The 16029-nt window shown below is 45.2% G+C and overlaps 1 protein-coding gene and 1 long non-coding RNA gene across 3 annotated transcripts in view; one reads left to right on the top strand and one right to left on the bottom strand.

The window, feature by feature from the left end:
- Nucleotides 1-1810: 1810 nt before the first annotated feature.
- LOC122416913 (uncharacterized) overlaps nucleotides 1811-16029 on the top strand; it is a 41009-nt gene continuing 26790 nt past the window's right edge. Inside the window, exon 1 of one of the 2 annotated variants that reach the window (XM_043430064.1) lies at nucleotides 1811-2600. In XM_043430064.1, the coding sequence (XP_043285999.1) occupies nucleotides 2517-2600 (84 nt within the window). In that variant the 5' untranslated portion in view covers nucleotides 1811-2516. The remainder of the gene's footprint in view (nucleotides 2601-16029) is intronic. The other variant, XM_043430063.1, reaches the window with a different exon arrangement.
- On the bottom strand, nucleotides 3990-9444 carry LOC122416914 (uncharacterized). Its single transcript, XR_006262190.1, has 3 exons — nucleotides 9216-9444; nucleotides 8898-9076; nucleotides 3990-4230 (listed from the first exon to the last, which is right to left on the bottom strand). It is a non-coding gene; the product is annotated as an uncharacterized lncRNA (long non-coding RNA).

Here is a 16029-nt window from a genome sequence, read left to right as displayed (position 1 = left end):
GGAATGAGATTGGTGAGATTTGCTGAGAGGATTCGAAAAGCGGAAGACTCCCTGGGGAGCCCGGTTGACTTTCATCTTCTGTTTGATTCTTTCGGAGCTCACACGCGCTTATTTTGACTGTTTGCGATCTAACATGAGCGATTGGAAGTTTGCAAATTTGCGTCTGTTCGGAGCAAAAGTTAATGTGAAAATGGTGCTAAACTCATGTGCCCACTCGGTATGTACTCTCCTACCATAAATAATTTGCTTGGATAAACTGGCTTCGTGGAACGAACAAACATTACGCAAATGAGAGTGGAGCCAGGTTGATGATCGACAAGGACAACATCGCCGAACGCGAAGCAGAAGTCAGTAGAATAGCAAAGAAAGCGAGAGTTTTTTTCATCTTTATTTTATGGACACGAGCATCGCGGGACGAGTCTTGCCAGCGTTTATTCTTCATTCAAAGTAATAGAGACGTGCGAGGTTCATGGGAATGCCTGCGAGCGAAGAAATCATCAGGAGCTCCGATGAGGCCATTAAATATGATGTTTGCTCCGGCTAGGAATCAAACTATTCCTGTGACGTTACAATTGACGTTGGTAAGGGCGGACTCTTCCATAGTAACAAAAAAACACCGCCAAAAAACCCAATTACTAGGATTTTGGTGCGTCATTTTTGGCATAATTGAAAATGCCAGAAATGTCAAAAAATAAAACAAGTTTTTCTCAATTACATTAATATTTTCGAACCCGTCCTTCATATTTTATTGGAAGACCCCAGTGTGAGTTGCGTGGATTGGATAACGATAATCACCATTTTTCGAGAAATTAATCATTAATTGCGAACTTTATAAGTATTGAATGGATTTTAAGAAGCTGTAAACATATTCTTCAGATATTTTTCACCCGAAAACCACAGAAACCGGTAAGCGTCCTCGGGCCTTGAAATTTTGACCGGACATTTTTTTATCATTCATTACTGCACTCGAATATTTTCATCGAAATCTCTTCGTTAATTCGATTACCAGGCGAGCTTCCTTAATTCCTCGAACAGTGCGTGTTTGCGCGTTGAAAACTTGAGGAAAAGTTGCCCACGATTTATCTGGATGCAGGCCAAACGCTTTCCACCACAAGCTAAGAAGAAGTTCGCCGCGTTAATCACAAGGCGGTAAATCTTGAGGATTTATCTCATTGCAAACAGACTTTTGCAGTTGGTCGTACAATCGGAATTTAGTGTCAACCGCGACTGAAATGAGATGCATAAAATTCAACCCCGGAACGAGAGAAAGTGTTATTTATTCGTGAAGATTCTTAACACCATTGAAGAAGTTCAAACAAAGCGAGTCCAGGGACGAGGACTTGGTCGATTTCCAGCGAGGTTTCTTGGCCTGGTTACCGATCGTCGGTATCCGCGAGTTCAGAGTTGATCGTTGGCGGTATTGGAGGAGGAAAAGTCTCAGGATTACCGCATTACCGGTTTCCGGGCTCGAAGAAATCGGCTGGCACAAAAGTTTTCTTCGGTTGATCGGCTCGTCCGCCATTTTGGTAGCGTCCTTACCGATCCTCGAGCTCGAAGAAATCGTTTTGAACGAGTGTTTCCTCGCATCGTCCGCTTCGCAGGGGATTCGTAACGCGTATCCGCGGGGATTTGAACGCCCGCAGAGGAGCGATCGAGGTTGTTCTCCAGGTTCGAAAAGCCGCAGAACCTCGCAGCGCTCGCGTCGCTCTTCGATGCAATCCGGACTGTCCCCACCACCGAGGCTCGCCGACAGTCCAGGATGACGCTGGATGTACGTTGAGCGTCCCTGAAGCGTGTACGGTGCCGGAGGATAATCGAGAGGGGGCCCGTCGCGGGGCCCGACAGTCATTATCGTACCTGCTCGTAGCTCGTTTGCCACACTCGTGGAGAGCTCTCGTGCGCTTTGGAGCTCCGTGTTTGGTCTCGAACTCGGCCACCTCGCAGCACGTTAGAGCTCGAGTTCAAATCAAACATCTTCGAATATCGACGGGGGGGGACGGACCAGCTGCGTCATCAACGAGCAAGAAAAACCGGAGCTGTTCAACATTTTCGCTGGTTTTCATCGTCCCATCGGTCTCCGAGGGAGGCTCACAGAGGAGCGCGCAACCAGAAGAAATCGAAGGTCAACGGAGTCGAGTGTTATTCGATCGTGCCTACCCCCTTCGATATTACCGAATTCTCAAATCTTTTTATCCCTCTCGCGTTTACCGCGAAAGTGCCTCGTCGCGGAAATGAGGAAATTTTTCTCCGGTAACGATGGAAATGTGACGTGACAAACAGTGTGAACGCGCAGCAGGTGAAAACGGAGAAATAGCAGACGAAAAATACGAGCTCCGCTCACACGAGTACTCCGTATATAAATAGACACGATACGACTGTTACTTTTGACTCGAGCCTTACGACGAATATCTGTAAAATTCGATTTTACAGACTTTCGATTACGAAAATATACAAATATTCGAATTTTTGTACCTTCAAATACTCTTTTGTGAACTGTGAATATTAAAATTGTCGAGATGTCAGTGAAACGGACAGATTCTCTTATCGGACCGGTTATGTCGAAGGTCTCCTTGCTTGTTTTCGTCTTGGCTGTCAACCAGGTAAGTTTTCCTCGCTCATGTATTTCGTTACGACGCAAAGTGCCTTTTTTCAAACGACTAATTCATCGTCCCTGCCATCCTCGATATCCAGTTCTCCCTTTCCGAACTGAGTCGAACGAGCGTTCTGAAAAAATCGTGAATTTCCGGCAGAACCCAAGAGGAAATTCTCCTTTCCTTCTACACGCGCCGATTTCCTCGGGAATGGACGAAAAAACGTCATTTTTCCCGCGTGCAGCGATTGAGAACGGCGCCTAACGTACGCGCATCCGTTATTCCTCATTCTCGAACGGAAACTATAAAATATATGAATTAGCCTATTTTTTGTAACGTCTGTTTTAACGCTCCGGCGATTTCTTCCTACGAAAGTTCCCCATTTTCAGCACATATTAAATACACGTATATATACAAATTTTACTCTCAAAATAGAGGAGAAAATGGCGGGAAATCCTCAGAAGCACGTCGACGAACACGGGCCTCGCTATCGTCATCATTATTATTGTTTTCACAGATTCTTGTCGATCCAACTGACGTAATGTTCCCCGGAGTGTTATGACTCAAAGTTGATTCAGTATGGAATTGTCCATAATGGGTAACGGTGAAAATATTCGAAATGACTCGCTCGGATTGCTGCGCGGGTCTCGCGTGTATCGTCTATGCGGAGATAGCTACGCACTTTCTCGCGGAGGCGGCGAGAGCGGTCGGATCGAAAATTCATTGAAAGGGTGGATTGCCACTGCCGCAGTAAATACTATGCGGAAGAGAATTTTGTTGTTGTTTTTTTTTGTGAACCGTTTGTTCCACCGTCGAATAAGGACGGAGGGAGAGAGCGAGGGAAGACGGAACCGTAAATGGCGTAAAATCATAAAAACGGGGCCTTTTTCTCTGCCTACTTGACGTCGCGGACTTTCCGCTTCTCAGGACCGCTTGTGCTACGGTACGGCTAAGATTTAACCGCGCTTATATACATATTACGAGCCCATAAAATAAAGAAGAAATACCGTGAAGAATTTCTCCGATGTTTATCCGTTGGTATGAATTCCCTTCGAAGAGTTCGTCAGTTTTCCATGCCCGATTAGCATCGATATCATCCTTCTAAAGTCACTCTTTTATTTCACAATAAATGGAGGTTAATTGCGATATTAAAAGAATGCGTCGGAGCTTAAATATTCGCCGGTTTAAACGACGAGCGTGAGCGCCTCCGTATCTTTATGCTCGCTGACGTCGTCGTCTCACTCCCTCTGATGAACATCATTTCCATTTCAGGTTTTCTTGATCGCTCAAATATTAAATAATCGTCGCTTCAACTTTCCCTCTCTCTTTCCCTTTTTCTCGCTTTATTTCTCTATCCCCCGGATATCAAGTTTCTTTTCCATCGACGCGAGCGCCCCCCTCGAGTCATTTGCATATGAGGACATTTCTCGTTCTATCGGGAACGAAACTGCTTGTAATTGTATCATAAATTCAATTGACAACTGGTCCTGCACCTTTCTTTTCGCGTGAGATCTCTCCACGCGTTTCCGGTAGACATTCGGAAAACAAAAATTATCATTCACGATTAATCACCGTGACGCCGACCCCGCTCCCCGACCATTGCGATGTACCACGTCGTTGATAAATCCCCCTCGAGAACCTAGAAAAACGGGAGAGCAAACGTTTCAACGTGGTATCGATTTCAATCGATTATTTTTCTACTTCCAATTATCGAGAGTCTAATTATTATTGTGTGCTATGTTTTTTTAATCGATTCTCAATTAATCTCGCAGCTATTCAACTCGAGAAATTCCATTCACGGAAAGAAGACACGCGACGAATGAAAAGTTAGAAAAAAATAGGATTAATCGAGCAAATTCAGTGCGCTAATACAAAAGTGAACAAAGCGACTATAAATAAAACGAGCCAAAAACACTATTTTCAATGATGCAAAACAATTTAGTCGTGCACGCAGACTCTCCAACGTGCTTGACAATCGGAGTGTTCGGTGAAGCAGTACAACGAGCTTCTTTACCATCAGCCAGAAAAGTAGTTTTCTGCATTAATCTGATTGTGAAAAAAAGACAAAATTTCGATTTCCGCGATGATTCCGCAGTGTGACTTTCCATCAGCGTTAAGAAAATGAGAGCAATGCACTTTTATTATCGAACATAAAACACCGTCCGAGTGCCCACGCGTCGAAGGTATGCACGAAGGAATCGAAGTTTAGTTTCCGCACAACTATGTCACTCTCTTCCATTGGCAGCGTTGCTTAAGTACGTGTCAGAAAGGACGTCGTTACTGGCGAAATAGAATTTCAAGGAAAACTTCAAGATCATTATACATTTCGCGTATTATAACGCAGCATTATATTATAGAATGAGAATAAAAAATTTAAAAAAAACGTGCGTGCATTGAGACACACTCTCGTTACATGGCTTCGACTCGAATAATAAACGAGGACGGAAATGTCCACCCTATGAATGGAAACCAGGAGGCTTTGTTCGTTCGTTTTTCCTCCGATAATTATTCTCCTATATCCGCTACTATAACTCATTCCCCGGGTGTATCTGGGTGCATTTTATCTTTGGATATGACACGCTAATGGTAAATCGAAGGGAATTTAAAAAAACTTTTAAATTTATAGAAATTCATTAGGACTTTTGTCCCCATTGTTATCGTTGGATAATATCGGGAAAAAAATCGTCGCGCATTGATTCGCGCATAGAAAGACGAGGATAAATAGCCCGCGTCTTTTTTTCCAACTCCAAAGACTGTCCGACTCGTATCTACAAGGGAATGTGAGCACGGGGACAAGGATCACAAGACACTTTGGCACCTACGCTTTTCATCTGCCCACGTGCATATCGTCACGTGTGGGCACTATAAAATTTATTAGCAGATATTTCACTTTTTCGCAATCTCTCTCCCTCCTTCTCTATTTGTCTACAATTCCATTTATCTTTCTTTCAGTATTTCAAATTTTTCTGTCAGTCCAACTGTCTCCGTATTCTCGCGCATTGCGAAAGCCCGACGAATACTCAACCCTCTCTCTCTCTCTTTCTCTATTTGTCTTCCGTTCCTTTTATCTTTTTTCCAATACCACTGATTTTTATTGCGAAAGACCGGCGTGAAAAACCTGCGAATTATTTCACGTTGTGACTTTGGGTCTCCTCGAACTAGTCTCGAACCGGCGCGAGGTGCGCCTTGAAATTCAGACGAATTCCACGCTATTTTGTATTCAAATGTTCAGCCAGGAATTCGAGTGATAAAGCTAATGGAATAACATCGAAAGTGAGATTTTTTTCAAATTAAACGATGCACGCGGCTCTCGCTACTTTTCACACGCAGAGGAAATTTCATTATCGATTCTCCACCACCCCGAGGCTGTACCAGCCTGCTCACGTGCTTTATATAACTATACTCGGATGCCAAATGCTCGAAGGAATCCGACGGAAATCAGCCATATAAAATATTTAAATACCACCGGTACATAAACTCTCGACCACGTGAGGTCTCACTCCCACGCTTATAAAGCTCTCAGACCACATGGTTAAGTTATTTCATTAATGGAATATCGCCTCCCGAGGTTAAGTACATGGCTCCATAACATTCCGTACCTCGTACCACGGAATTCATATATCGATGAAAGAGAAGAGAGAAAATAGAAGGGAAAAGGATCAATTCTGTCAAATAGTGTGCATCGAGGCTCCGATAAATCGCAAAAATGTTCAATTTCTCAAGTATTTTCTTCGAACAGCTCGGTCCCTTAAAAGTCGGTAATGAAGACATAAAAAATGCGATTCGTATGAAGCTCTGCAATGGCGAATATTTTCGAGATTGAGCAAGAACGCGGATGGGAGGAAAAAGAGTGTTTATGTTTAAAGAAACATTATTTATCTCTATCCCAGCTTTCCGTATTCCTATAATAGGATCTCCCTCTCTGTCACTCCGAGAATACATCGATGTACGGAGGTAATAGAAGCCACGAGAGGCGCGCGTTACGTCGTCCGATATCTGAAACTTATATGCCCCATTGCCAAGTCGACAAATCAGTCGTAAGAGACGGGAGAAAAAATCGTGAAGGGAAAAAAGAAATTGAGTGCGAGGAGGACGGAAAATAAGAAGAGGAGGGCGACGAGGGAGAGAGAAAAGGCCGGTGGGCGGCGGATGATTTACGTTCGCAAGGGCCCGCGTACTGCTTTGGCGCACACATCTGTGCATGAACGTGCGTGACCTCGGTACCAAATTGCACCGGCAACTGCAACGGCAGCTAAACTTACAGCGTGGTACGTCAATGCACGTAAATATCTGCGTACCTCAAAGCTTTCGAAGGAGATCGACATAATTGTGTATAAAAAGAGAATCGAGACTTTCGGCTCGAAGCTGAATGCGTGCCGGTTTCCTAGGTTTTTTCAAATCGCGATAGCATCGCTCCTCGCTATTTTTCGATCTTGAGAAGAGAACAAAATGCAATCGTGCGGTGCTCATCCTCGAAACGTACCCCTCGCCGCACTAAACCTTCGAAAAAAAGCATCCTCTCGATGCTACATCTTCGAGATGATCCGGGACCACATCCAGACTCGACCTTACGTCGTCGTAAAAGAGCCTCGATGCACACATGAGACTCTCTCAATGCTGCTTGAGCTCTCTCTCTCTCACGAACCCCTGGCAAGGAGAAATCTCTCTTCAGTATTGACTGTGTGAGAGTTCACGAACGAAAAAAATGTAAGAAAGAGAAAAAAGAAGATCCACTGACGGCCGAGAACGAAAGGGGTAGAAGGTCCGGGGTGTGGAAGTCTTGTACTATATTTTATGTATGACCAAAGAGAGATAATATTATTGTGAAGTAAAACAGTTCGTGGATTTAATGACCAACCAAGATATTTTCTTCCAACCCACCGTTCGTCTACTCGGTGTCCTGAAAGTCTTGGAATCGACTGCTTCAGCGTTCTCTAGTACTCAAAAGCTCTCGCAATCGATGTCCATGAAATGCAACGATTTTGTGCCATTTTTTATCTGATCACGTTCATGATTTTAGTCGACCAATTTTGAAAGATTTTCACTTCAATAGAAAACTTCATGGAAGAATTCGTTTTTTTTTCATTAACAGAAAAAAACAATCACGCGCTGTTGAGACGTGCAATCACGTGAAAATTAATTTAGAACCGAAATAATTATTGTAGGGCCCAAATGGATCTCGAGGTTGTATAGGAAATGCAGAAAATGAAACCTGGACTCGAAGCTCCTCACGCGCTGTTGAAAGTAAACTTTTGATTATTTTCATTGTCCTATAACTTAGCGTTGCTGGAATACTGTGCACGTTTTTTTTTCATGGCGAAAACGAAACCTGTTTTTGTGCGGCTCTTGAAATTGAAGTCTTTTTGGACTTCTTCTTCTGCGCGTTTCTTCGTCGTCTCGTCTTCCTTGTTTTCTTCTGTGGAGCGTTTTGTTTTTTTTTTTTTTATTTTTTTTATTTTTTTATTCCGGTGCTTCTTTTTCCTGATCTTTCTTCGCGTCTCGTATCGGTGAATTTCTCGGGTCTTGTATCCTGGCTGGCCAAGAGACAACGCTTCCCAAGAGAGGAACGAGCACAGCAACGACGACGACGACGTCGACGTTTCTTCGCGAGCAATGCCTCGTTAAAGGTACAACGACATCCATACACCGCGCCCCCGATCGCTATTTCCTCTCGCCTCCTCCCTCGCGCCCGAGTCCCTCAACAAAAGTGCTTTTTCAACTGGTTCGTTAGTCAAGAAAACGGAATCATGGTGAAAAGTAAATAAGAAAGGAAGAGAGCAACGGAGCCCGCGAGAGATTCAAACGAGGCTTCTCTCGTCGAACTCCATCGCAGCATTTCAAGAATAATTCGATAGATTATCGAGCCTGCTTTCGAGCGAATAAAAATAGCCACGAAACTGTAAAAGTCAAGACTCATTTCTCAAAGCTTATCTACAATAGCACGATCTCTCGAGCGATCCAATAACACGACGAAACTTCGAGCTCGCTTATTTCTGCTAATAAAAAAAGTCTCTTGCATGCCAGCACCTAATGCAGCCTGCACTTCCGGTCTGCGCTCTGCTTCAGCGCCCAAGTCGAGCTCAATTTAGAGGCTTTTCGACCGATCGCCATCTCTTCAAGGGCACCTAAGCCCTTGGATATCCCAAAGTCCAATTCCAGAAACTAAGCTCCCCCAGACAAGCAATAAAACTAGAGACTCACTAATTACGGCAAATTAAGAGAATGAGCTCGTTCTCCTATGACCATTAATACACAGATTGGGCTTCTGGTCTGTAGCTACTGCCAATCTTTCACTTTGTAACGTACCTTTTACGAAGTTTGTTGCTCTTCTCTCGCCCGCGCGCTTCCGAGCTCTCTTTCTCTGCTCCTGGATGCTCTCTTCACGGTTGTTGAGCGTGCAAAGAGCACTAGCTTTCCAACCTCGTGCAGGATCTTAGCGATAAAACTACTCGTTCCCGTACATCGTCTATGCACGAGCTCCATGCCTGTATATACGTTAAATATGGAATCTCCACTTTTAATTAATATCATAAAACGTCCCATTTTTGTTAAAATATCGAAATAGCTGAAAAAAAGAGCTCGTACAAAGAAAAGCTTTTTGAAAAATTTTCACGATGCACAAACCTCATTTCTGGGATCCTTGGATTCCTCGATGTTGCAAATACTTCTGATATTCTGTGAAAATTTAATGGTCGATCTTGAGATCGAACACTGGTAAAACTCATTTTGAGACGAAAGTTTTTTTCATTTTTTTCAATTGGATTGAGATTAAGCTTTTAATGGCAAACTTCTTACATTTCCATATTCGGTAAAATTGTTTTATTTTTTATCACGACCGGAGCCTGTACATTCGCCAGAGTATCAGTTTCATTACTGCAGTGGTACTTTTCGAGCGTGCACGAGCTGCCCATTCTACACGGGGCCTGGAACAATTACTTCAGGTGCAGAGTGCAAGCTCGCTGCAATTTTTATCTGCTTTGGCTCCAACCCAGTCACGAAACTGTCGATAACAGTAAAACAAACAGTGCATCTGATCATGCCCCACGAATTCTTACGATTGTTAAATTCTATTCATTTTCGAATGGAATCGAAGCTGCGAGGCAGCGCCGAGAGTTTTCTACCGTCGACATTGGCCTGGAGACTTCTGCGTTAAATCTTTCACAAAAATCTTTCATTTTCGCAATTCATCGATTCTGATAGCGAAATAAGGCGCGAAAATAACGATCCAGCCGAGCACCTGCTCAAACACCAGCCATATCGCTCTTAGCTTCTCATCGGTTTTCGACGAAGCTTGACTGCAGGGCGATCCAGCCAGAAATATAGCGCTCACCTCAGTCTGATCGACAAAGCACCTCACCTACTGCGGCACATTTTTTATCGAGAGATCGGACTTGCACCTCAGCCCATGCACAATTCACCTCAGACTCTTCTCCTTCCTTGCACCATTATAATCGAGTCCTATGAGTTATTTCATGCCAATTCATATAGTTTTTTGTGGAAATTCGCTCTTGCCTAATCACTGGCTTTTTGTTATTTTTCGTCGAGTCGAATGACTTTGAATTTTCCTAAAAGAAATTTAAATTACGTAAAGTAAAGCCAAAAGCTCATGAAAAGCTCATGAAATAAGTGGGTGAGCAGAATTTTAAGGTAATAAATCGGTGACTGAAAGTCGCTGAACTCGAGATCACTCCAGCTGGAATTATATAACAAAGTTGAAAAAAGGTTGCTCAAATTGAAAAGCTCAAATCGAATCGGGTGACTTATATACGCTGCTACAAGCAACAGCAAAACTTCCTCTTTCTCGTACAGAGCTGGTCCGATAGAGACAAGAATCTTCGCGGTTCGCGTATTTTCCGCCGCGAGGCGCTCCTACGGTAATCTTGCTGTAATTTAATGTAATTCACTTTCGTCTCTCGATAAAGCCAGGCCTCGGACCTCGCAGCGGAGGGATGCTCAGCCACTTGGCTCCTCTGTTGTTTGAGAGCGTGCTAAACTCACGATCACAAGCTTTTTATAGCAAGCAAAGTGTAAAAAAGTCATTCTTGTTTGTTTGAAAAAAGGCTCTTTGAAAAAACACCAGAAAAATGAAAGTTTTTTATCGTGTTCATGGAATTTTTATTTCCATGAAAACCGAATAATTTTTTTTCAAAATTCCACGTTTTTTCTGCCCCGAATGAGATCACCAGTCATTGCACAAAGATTTTTTGAACAGCCAGACGTTTATCAGTTTCGATGAGCCTAACCGAGGCGAATTTTATTTCGCAGGTTTGACAAAGCTATTTATCATATTTGATAATCCTTCTGGCTCGATTCGTAGTCGCGATCATTCGGAACGAGGTCGTTTATTATTGGATATGCTGATTCGCGATTCGCTTGAGATCCCAGAGCCTGCTGTTTTAAAACTGCTGGTTGAACGTCGAGCCTATTTTATATTTAGTATAACTCCATGTTTCGTAGCCTGTTGGAATCGCATGATTTCGTAATCCCACAACTGGCTCGAAGGTTAAACGAACCTATTGATTCATCGTGATATCAGACTTATAAGAATACAACAACGAACCTGGAGCAGACAATAGTTCGGAAGATTTCGTGAGACGAGTATCGGAGCTTCCCACGCTGCTTTACAAAATGATAATGCCCGAACACGCGATTTCTTTTACTTGGAAACGTTTTCTGAAGGCGGCTCTCGCTAAAGAATTTTAATGTGAATAATCGCTGAAAGAAAAACGCTCATAAGTGCATCGAGGTGTGCAGGGAATAGAAAAAAAATCACTTCCGAGTTTCAGAGCGTTTGGATTCCCTTAAAAATCAATGAAGTGCCTGAACGTTTACTGCGAAATGTGGAAGAAAATATCGCCAAATTCAACCTGCTTCAGCTCTCCTTCGTCCCGCTGCAGTTTTGCTCGGGATTGAAATAAAATGAGAAAAAATGCGTGCAGGTAATCCAGGTCCGGAGAGCTCTCATCGTCTCAGCGCGACGACGATTATTCTTGCCCGACAGAGTCGCATGTGAAGAGATTAATAAAACTCCCTTTCATTAGTCAGCTCAAAGTAGGCACTCGGGGCGTTTGTCTTGCCTCGCGTTTGCGGATTTCCTCTTTCAGTTTGCGTGTTTACGTGTTCATCACCGTTTTCTCTGGAGCTTTATAAGCAGCGTAATGCTTCAATGTTGCTGATTCGGTCGCGTGTGTTTAGCCATCCCTCGCGCGTACAAATGAGGATTAATGCTGCGTGCGCACGTAGTCCGATGAACGGATGAGCAAGATGCCGTGATTGTGTGCGAATGTTTACGGGAGCTTCGTCTCCCTTTCGGGGCGATATCGAGTTACAACTCCGTAGGCAGTTTCTTGCTGCGTGTGTGTGCGGGAGGAGCGATCGAGCGGCCTTCTCACGGGCGCCTTGCGCTCGCAGTACTCGCGCGAGCTGTCCCATTTTGAGGTGCACACGCCCTCGACTCGGAAACTTTTTTACTACAAAAAAACGCATCGTTTCGAAAGAAAGTGGCTCTTGGCCGCGCGGAGCGGAAAAAGATGCGAATCTCCGTGCGCAGCGTTGCGCGCGAGGATCGCAAGGTCGAGGCAGGTCAGGCATTAGGGTTCCAGGGATAAGTTCAACTCCTGGATGAACCGTGAATGAGAATAGTCATGAGAGGAGTGACGCGTGGAGCGAGGATAACGCTAGCTCTGCTCCTTTGCAAGTTCATCACGCAGCGCGTTAAAAAACGAAAAGGCTCGGGCGGATAAGATCAAAGGGGAATGAGAGGGAAGGTAGTCCTGGCGGTGAAAGTGATTGCGCGTGAGATACTCGCGGAGAAACGAAAGCGTGGGCTGTCCCAGACATTGAAAGTACAATCGCAGGCTCCGACTCGAGGCGCATCTCGCTCCTGCGCGAATGTATCGTGTCGCTCTCGTGCAGCTTTTTCAGGGTTCAAGAAACCCCGATCTTTTCGAGCCGCGCGGTTCCTATTGCAACAGAGAGCTGAGGAGGAGGCGAAATCTTGAGATGCAAGAGCGAGGGGGAGAGCGAGAAGCGAAGAGGCGAGTACACGCGGTCGGAGCTCGTTCTCTGCTCTCTTACCGTATAAGTATATCCGAGAAGCGGGAGCTCCGGCCTACGTGGACTTCGATGTCGTATTATACGGGTATACGAACATCCGAAAGTTGCGTCTGGTCCATTGCGTCACTAACCGGTGAGACGAACCGAGAGCAGCGACGGGCGAAAGTCGCGAAACCTTTTTAAGGTGAGCTCTGGTCTCGGGGAGCTCACGCAGCAGCGCGCGAGCTCGTAGAAACTCTTTTCTCGGTGATCAGACGTTTTACGTCGGAACGAATTGAGAGACAACGTAAGAATAAATCATTGTTATTGATTTGATCGACTCGGAATTGGGATCAACGAATAAGCACGCGTCAAAATTCGTTTTGTTCACTCGCCACTCGCCTTCCAACCGTAAAATTCGCATTTCCGAGGCCCCCCGACGCCCTCCTCAAAACGCGGGCCCTTTAAAGCTCGGAATTCCCTGCAGATGTGTCTCTCGAGATAAAAGCAATGTGCGAGGTCACCGACGCGTAACGCATACTTTCCAGGCAAAGTTTCTAACGAGCGTACTTAGATTTGCACTTACACGCATAAAATGAGCATTTACCCGCGTCTCCCTGTCGTTAGAATTACACATTTGTGGCGGGCTGCAGCTGGGTCGCCGATTTTGGCCCGTTGATAACGGGGACTTCGATCGAACAGATTCTCCCATTCGCGGGACACACTTTTTTCGTCGGTTCGCATCCACAAAGCGAATGAGTACTGAAAAATACTCGTACACGCGCCAGTGGAAAGTCAAGTTTGGGAATCGTGCCGAGCAAACTGATCGTCTTGTTTTGTCAGCGGCATTGTTCTTCGGGACCTGCCTTCCTCACGCGGGTCGTGTGTGTAAAACACATTTTAGCGCGCCTCACAGCGACGATCAGTATATTGATAGAGCTCGCCAAGAAAAGGCCTGGAGCCGAACCGCTTCGACGAATCGAGCGTCACCGCTTACGCCCTTTTCTCCGCAAACTCCCAAGATAGGAACAAACACGCGTGAGAGATCTTTTATGCGATACGCGTTATTCACCCGGCGTGTGCGAAACTATCGGAACACCAACACCGCGCGACTCGAGCAAATGTACACTCCAATGGAGGCGTGGATTGTAAACTGCAAAAAATCGCGCGCGCGCGCGCGAGCGTGTGTGTGTGTGTGTGATGAGGGAGAATCAAATGGAAGGAAAAAGGGAAATCGCGCGCGAGTGTGGGATAGATACGCACAAAGCGATAACGCGCGAGAGCCCGGTGAAAGCGAAACGCGAACGTCTATCGATGCAATCGCGGATTATATGTATCAATTTGTGAGAAAATTATTCCCCCCGTGCCTCCCTTAACGTCGGTATTTTCACTCTGAATCTTCGTGAAAAAAACTTCTAAATAAATTAAACTTTTTCGAAGCGTTCGGCACCATTCTAATGATTGATTTTCCTGGCGCACGCGGAGAAAACGAGGCCGAAAATTCAAGGGGAAAGTACTAGGAATACTGCATCTCGGGGACAGTGATTGCAACAGTTATTCGAAGAGCAGGAATACGAATTGTTCTATCGACCATAGTAAAAATTACCTTTTATTCAAAAGACTCGAGAGTCTTTTTCTCTACGGGCGTAGTAACAAACGTTTTCGGTCACTTCAAATGTAAAGTTGCAACCGTGAAAAAAAAACCATGTGCATGGTAAAATGTCACACGTATTCGGTGCATATTCGTGTATTTATCATAGAATTTACTATACTGACAGTGAAAATTTGTGATTTACAATGAATTTCCACTTATCAGTGAGTGCTAGTCTGACATGATGAAGAACACACTCGAAAATAAAACGAAACATAGTTCTCACGTGCATCACTTTTTGCATGCTGTCTACATAAAACTGTTGAGAATCGAAGGGACGAAAAATTGGAAAATTCAAAAAATACTGTGCTGTTTGCAATCGGTGGCTAAATACTTTGATAATTCTTGAAAAATAATATATTTCTTACATTTTCTCCGTGTATAAAAGTGCGAGCTCGAGTAGTGGCGATGTTCAATCACTTCAGGCCCTTAAAAGTCGAAGGCAGAGAGATCGACGAGCGGCGAGGCACTGCGGTTCGTTAAAATCGAATTGTGAAATTTAGCTAAGTAACGGAAATCCCGTGGGAATGATGCTGAGAGCTCGAGATGTTCATTGACTGGACCAACAATTGATTCCCACCGTTAGTGAGTGAGATGGCGAGAAACGGGAAGAGAGAGAGAGAGAGAGAGAGAGAGAGAGAGAGAGAGCAGCACGAAGGGAGGAGGGGTGAGGAACGAGAGTGAAGAATCTCGCGGTACCGAGATTTACGTCGTTTAGGATCTGCCTCATCAGAGCGACAATTATGCGGGTGACCGCATCTTCTGTCACCCGGATCTCTCTCCAATGAAGGAGAGAAGGAGAAGGGAGAATGAATGTGCACGCCTTTCACTCCTATCATTTTCGTTGCTTCGGAACCGCAGAGCAGGCAGATTGCTCAAACAATTTGGCGAAGCGACGATGATGGAAAACGCGGCGTGAGGGATTCGCTGCCTGATAATAATAAGAATATGAGAACGCGATCGCAGCTGCAAGCTTCAAATCTGAAGCGTCATCGGAGCTCGAGGGCCAAAGAAGATGCTGGAGGAGCGCGAGGAATCTTTTTAATGACATTGACGTTCGATCGACTTCCGAGCCATCGCCGACCGGGCGGTTGGACCAATCGCCACCGGCTCGAAACCCGTTGGAGGTGTCGAATCCCCGGCGAAGTTTCTCAGCGACCTGCACCAACATGGCAGCAAGCCATGAGGATCAAACGGCGAGATAATTATCGCCGTTAGCCGCTCTTTTGACGCAATTGTGGCTGATCTCGGGCGTGCGCACATGCAGCGAACCACGACTATGCGAGCGCAGACTCTTTTGCACCGGTGTCCGGCTGTCTCGTATCGAGTCGGAGTTGATCCGAGGCCTGGGAGAGCGGAGAAAAGATAAATCGACTCGTGGAAGTTGGAAGGTCCGAGCCGAAGGGGGCTCGAGGAGGATGGACGAGGCTCTCGCGATGGACCGCGAACACCTTATGTCCTCTCCGCCCTGGAGCGTGTCCCTCCTGCGAACTCTTCATCGTCTTCCGGCACGTAGAAATATGGGCACATGCACCGTGAATAATCCCACAGTTCCTCCAGCTGGCTCGTGATTATTAGACACTAGAATCATCGTTTGGCCTCCACAGAAACGTGCGCGGCGGCTGGATTATCGAGCAAGCCACTAAATCAAAGCAGGCCCATTTTCCTAGGAGGATAGCTCGGGCCCGACGACTGAGATCGCAACTTATCATCCGGGCGGATGACCCTGTGCTATTAAATCGACTGCTCGCC

This window comes from Venturia canescens, chromosome 10 (assembly GCF_019457755.1).
Source record: "Venturia canescens isolate UGA chromosome 10, ASM1945775v1, whole genome shotgun sequence".
Taxonomy (NCBI): Eukaryota; Metazoa; Arthropoda; class Insecta; order Hymenoptera; family Ichneumonidae; genus Venturia; species Venturia canescens.
Note: the sequence above shows the minus strand (reverse complement) of the source record. Positions and strands in the feature narration are given on the sequence as shown.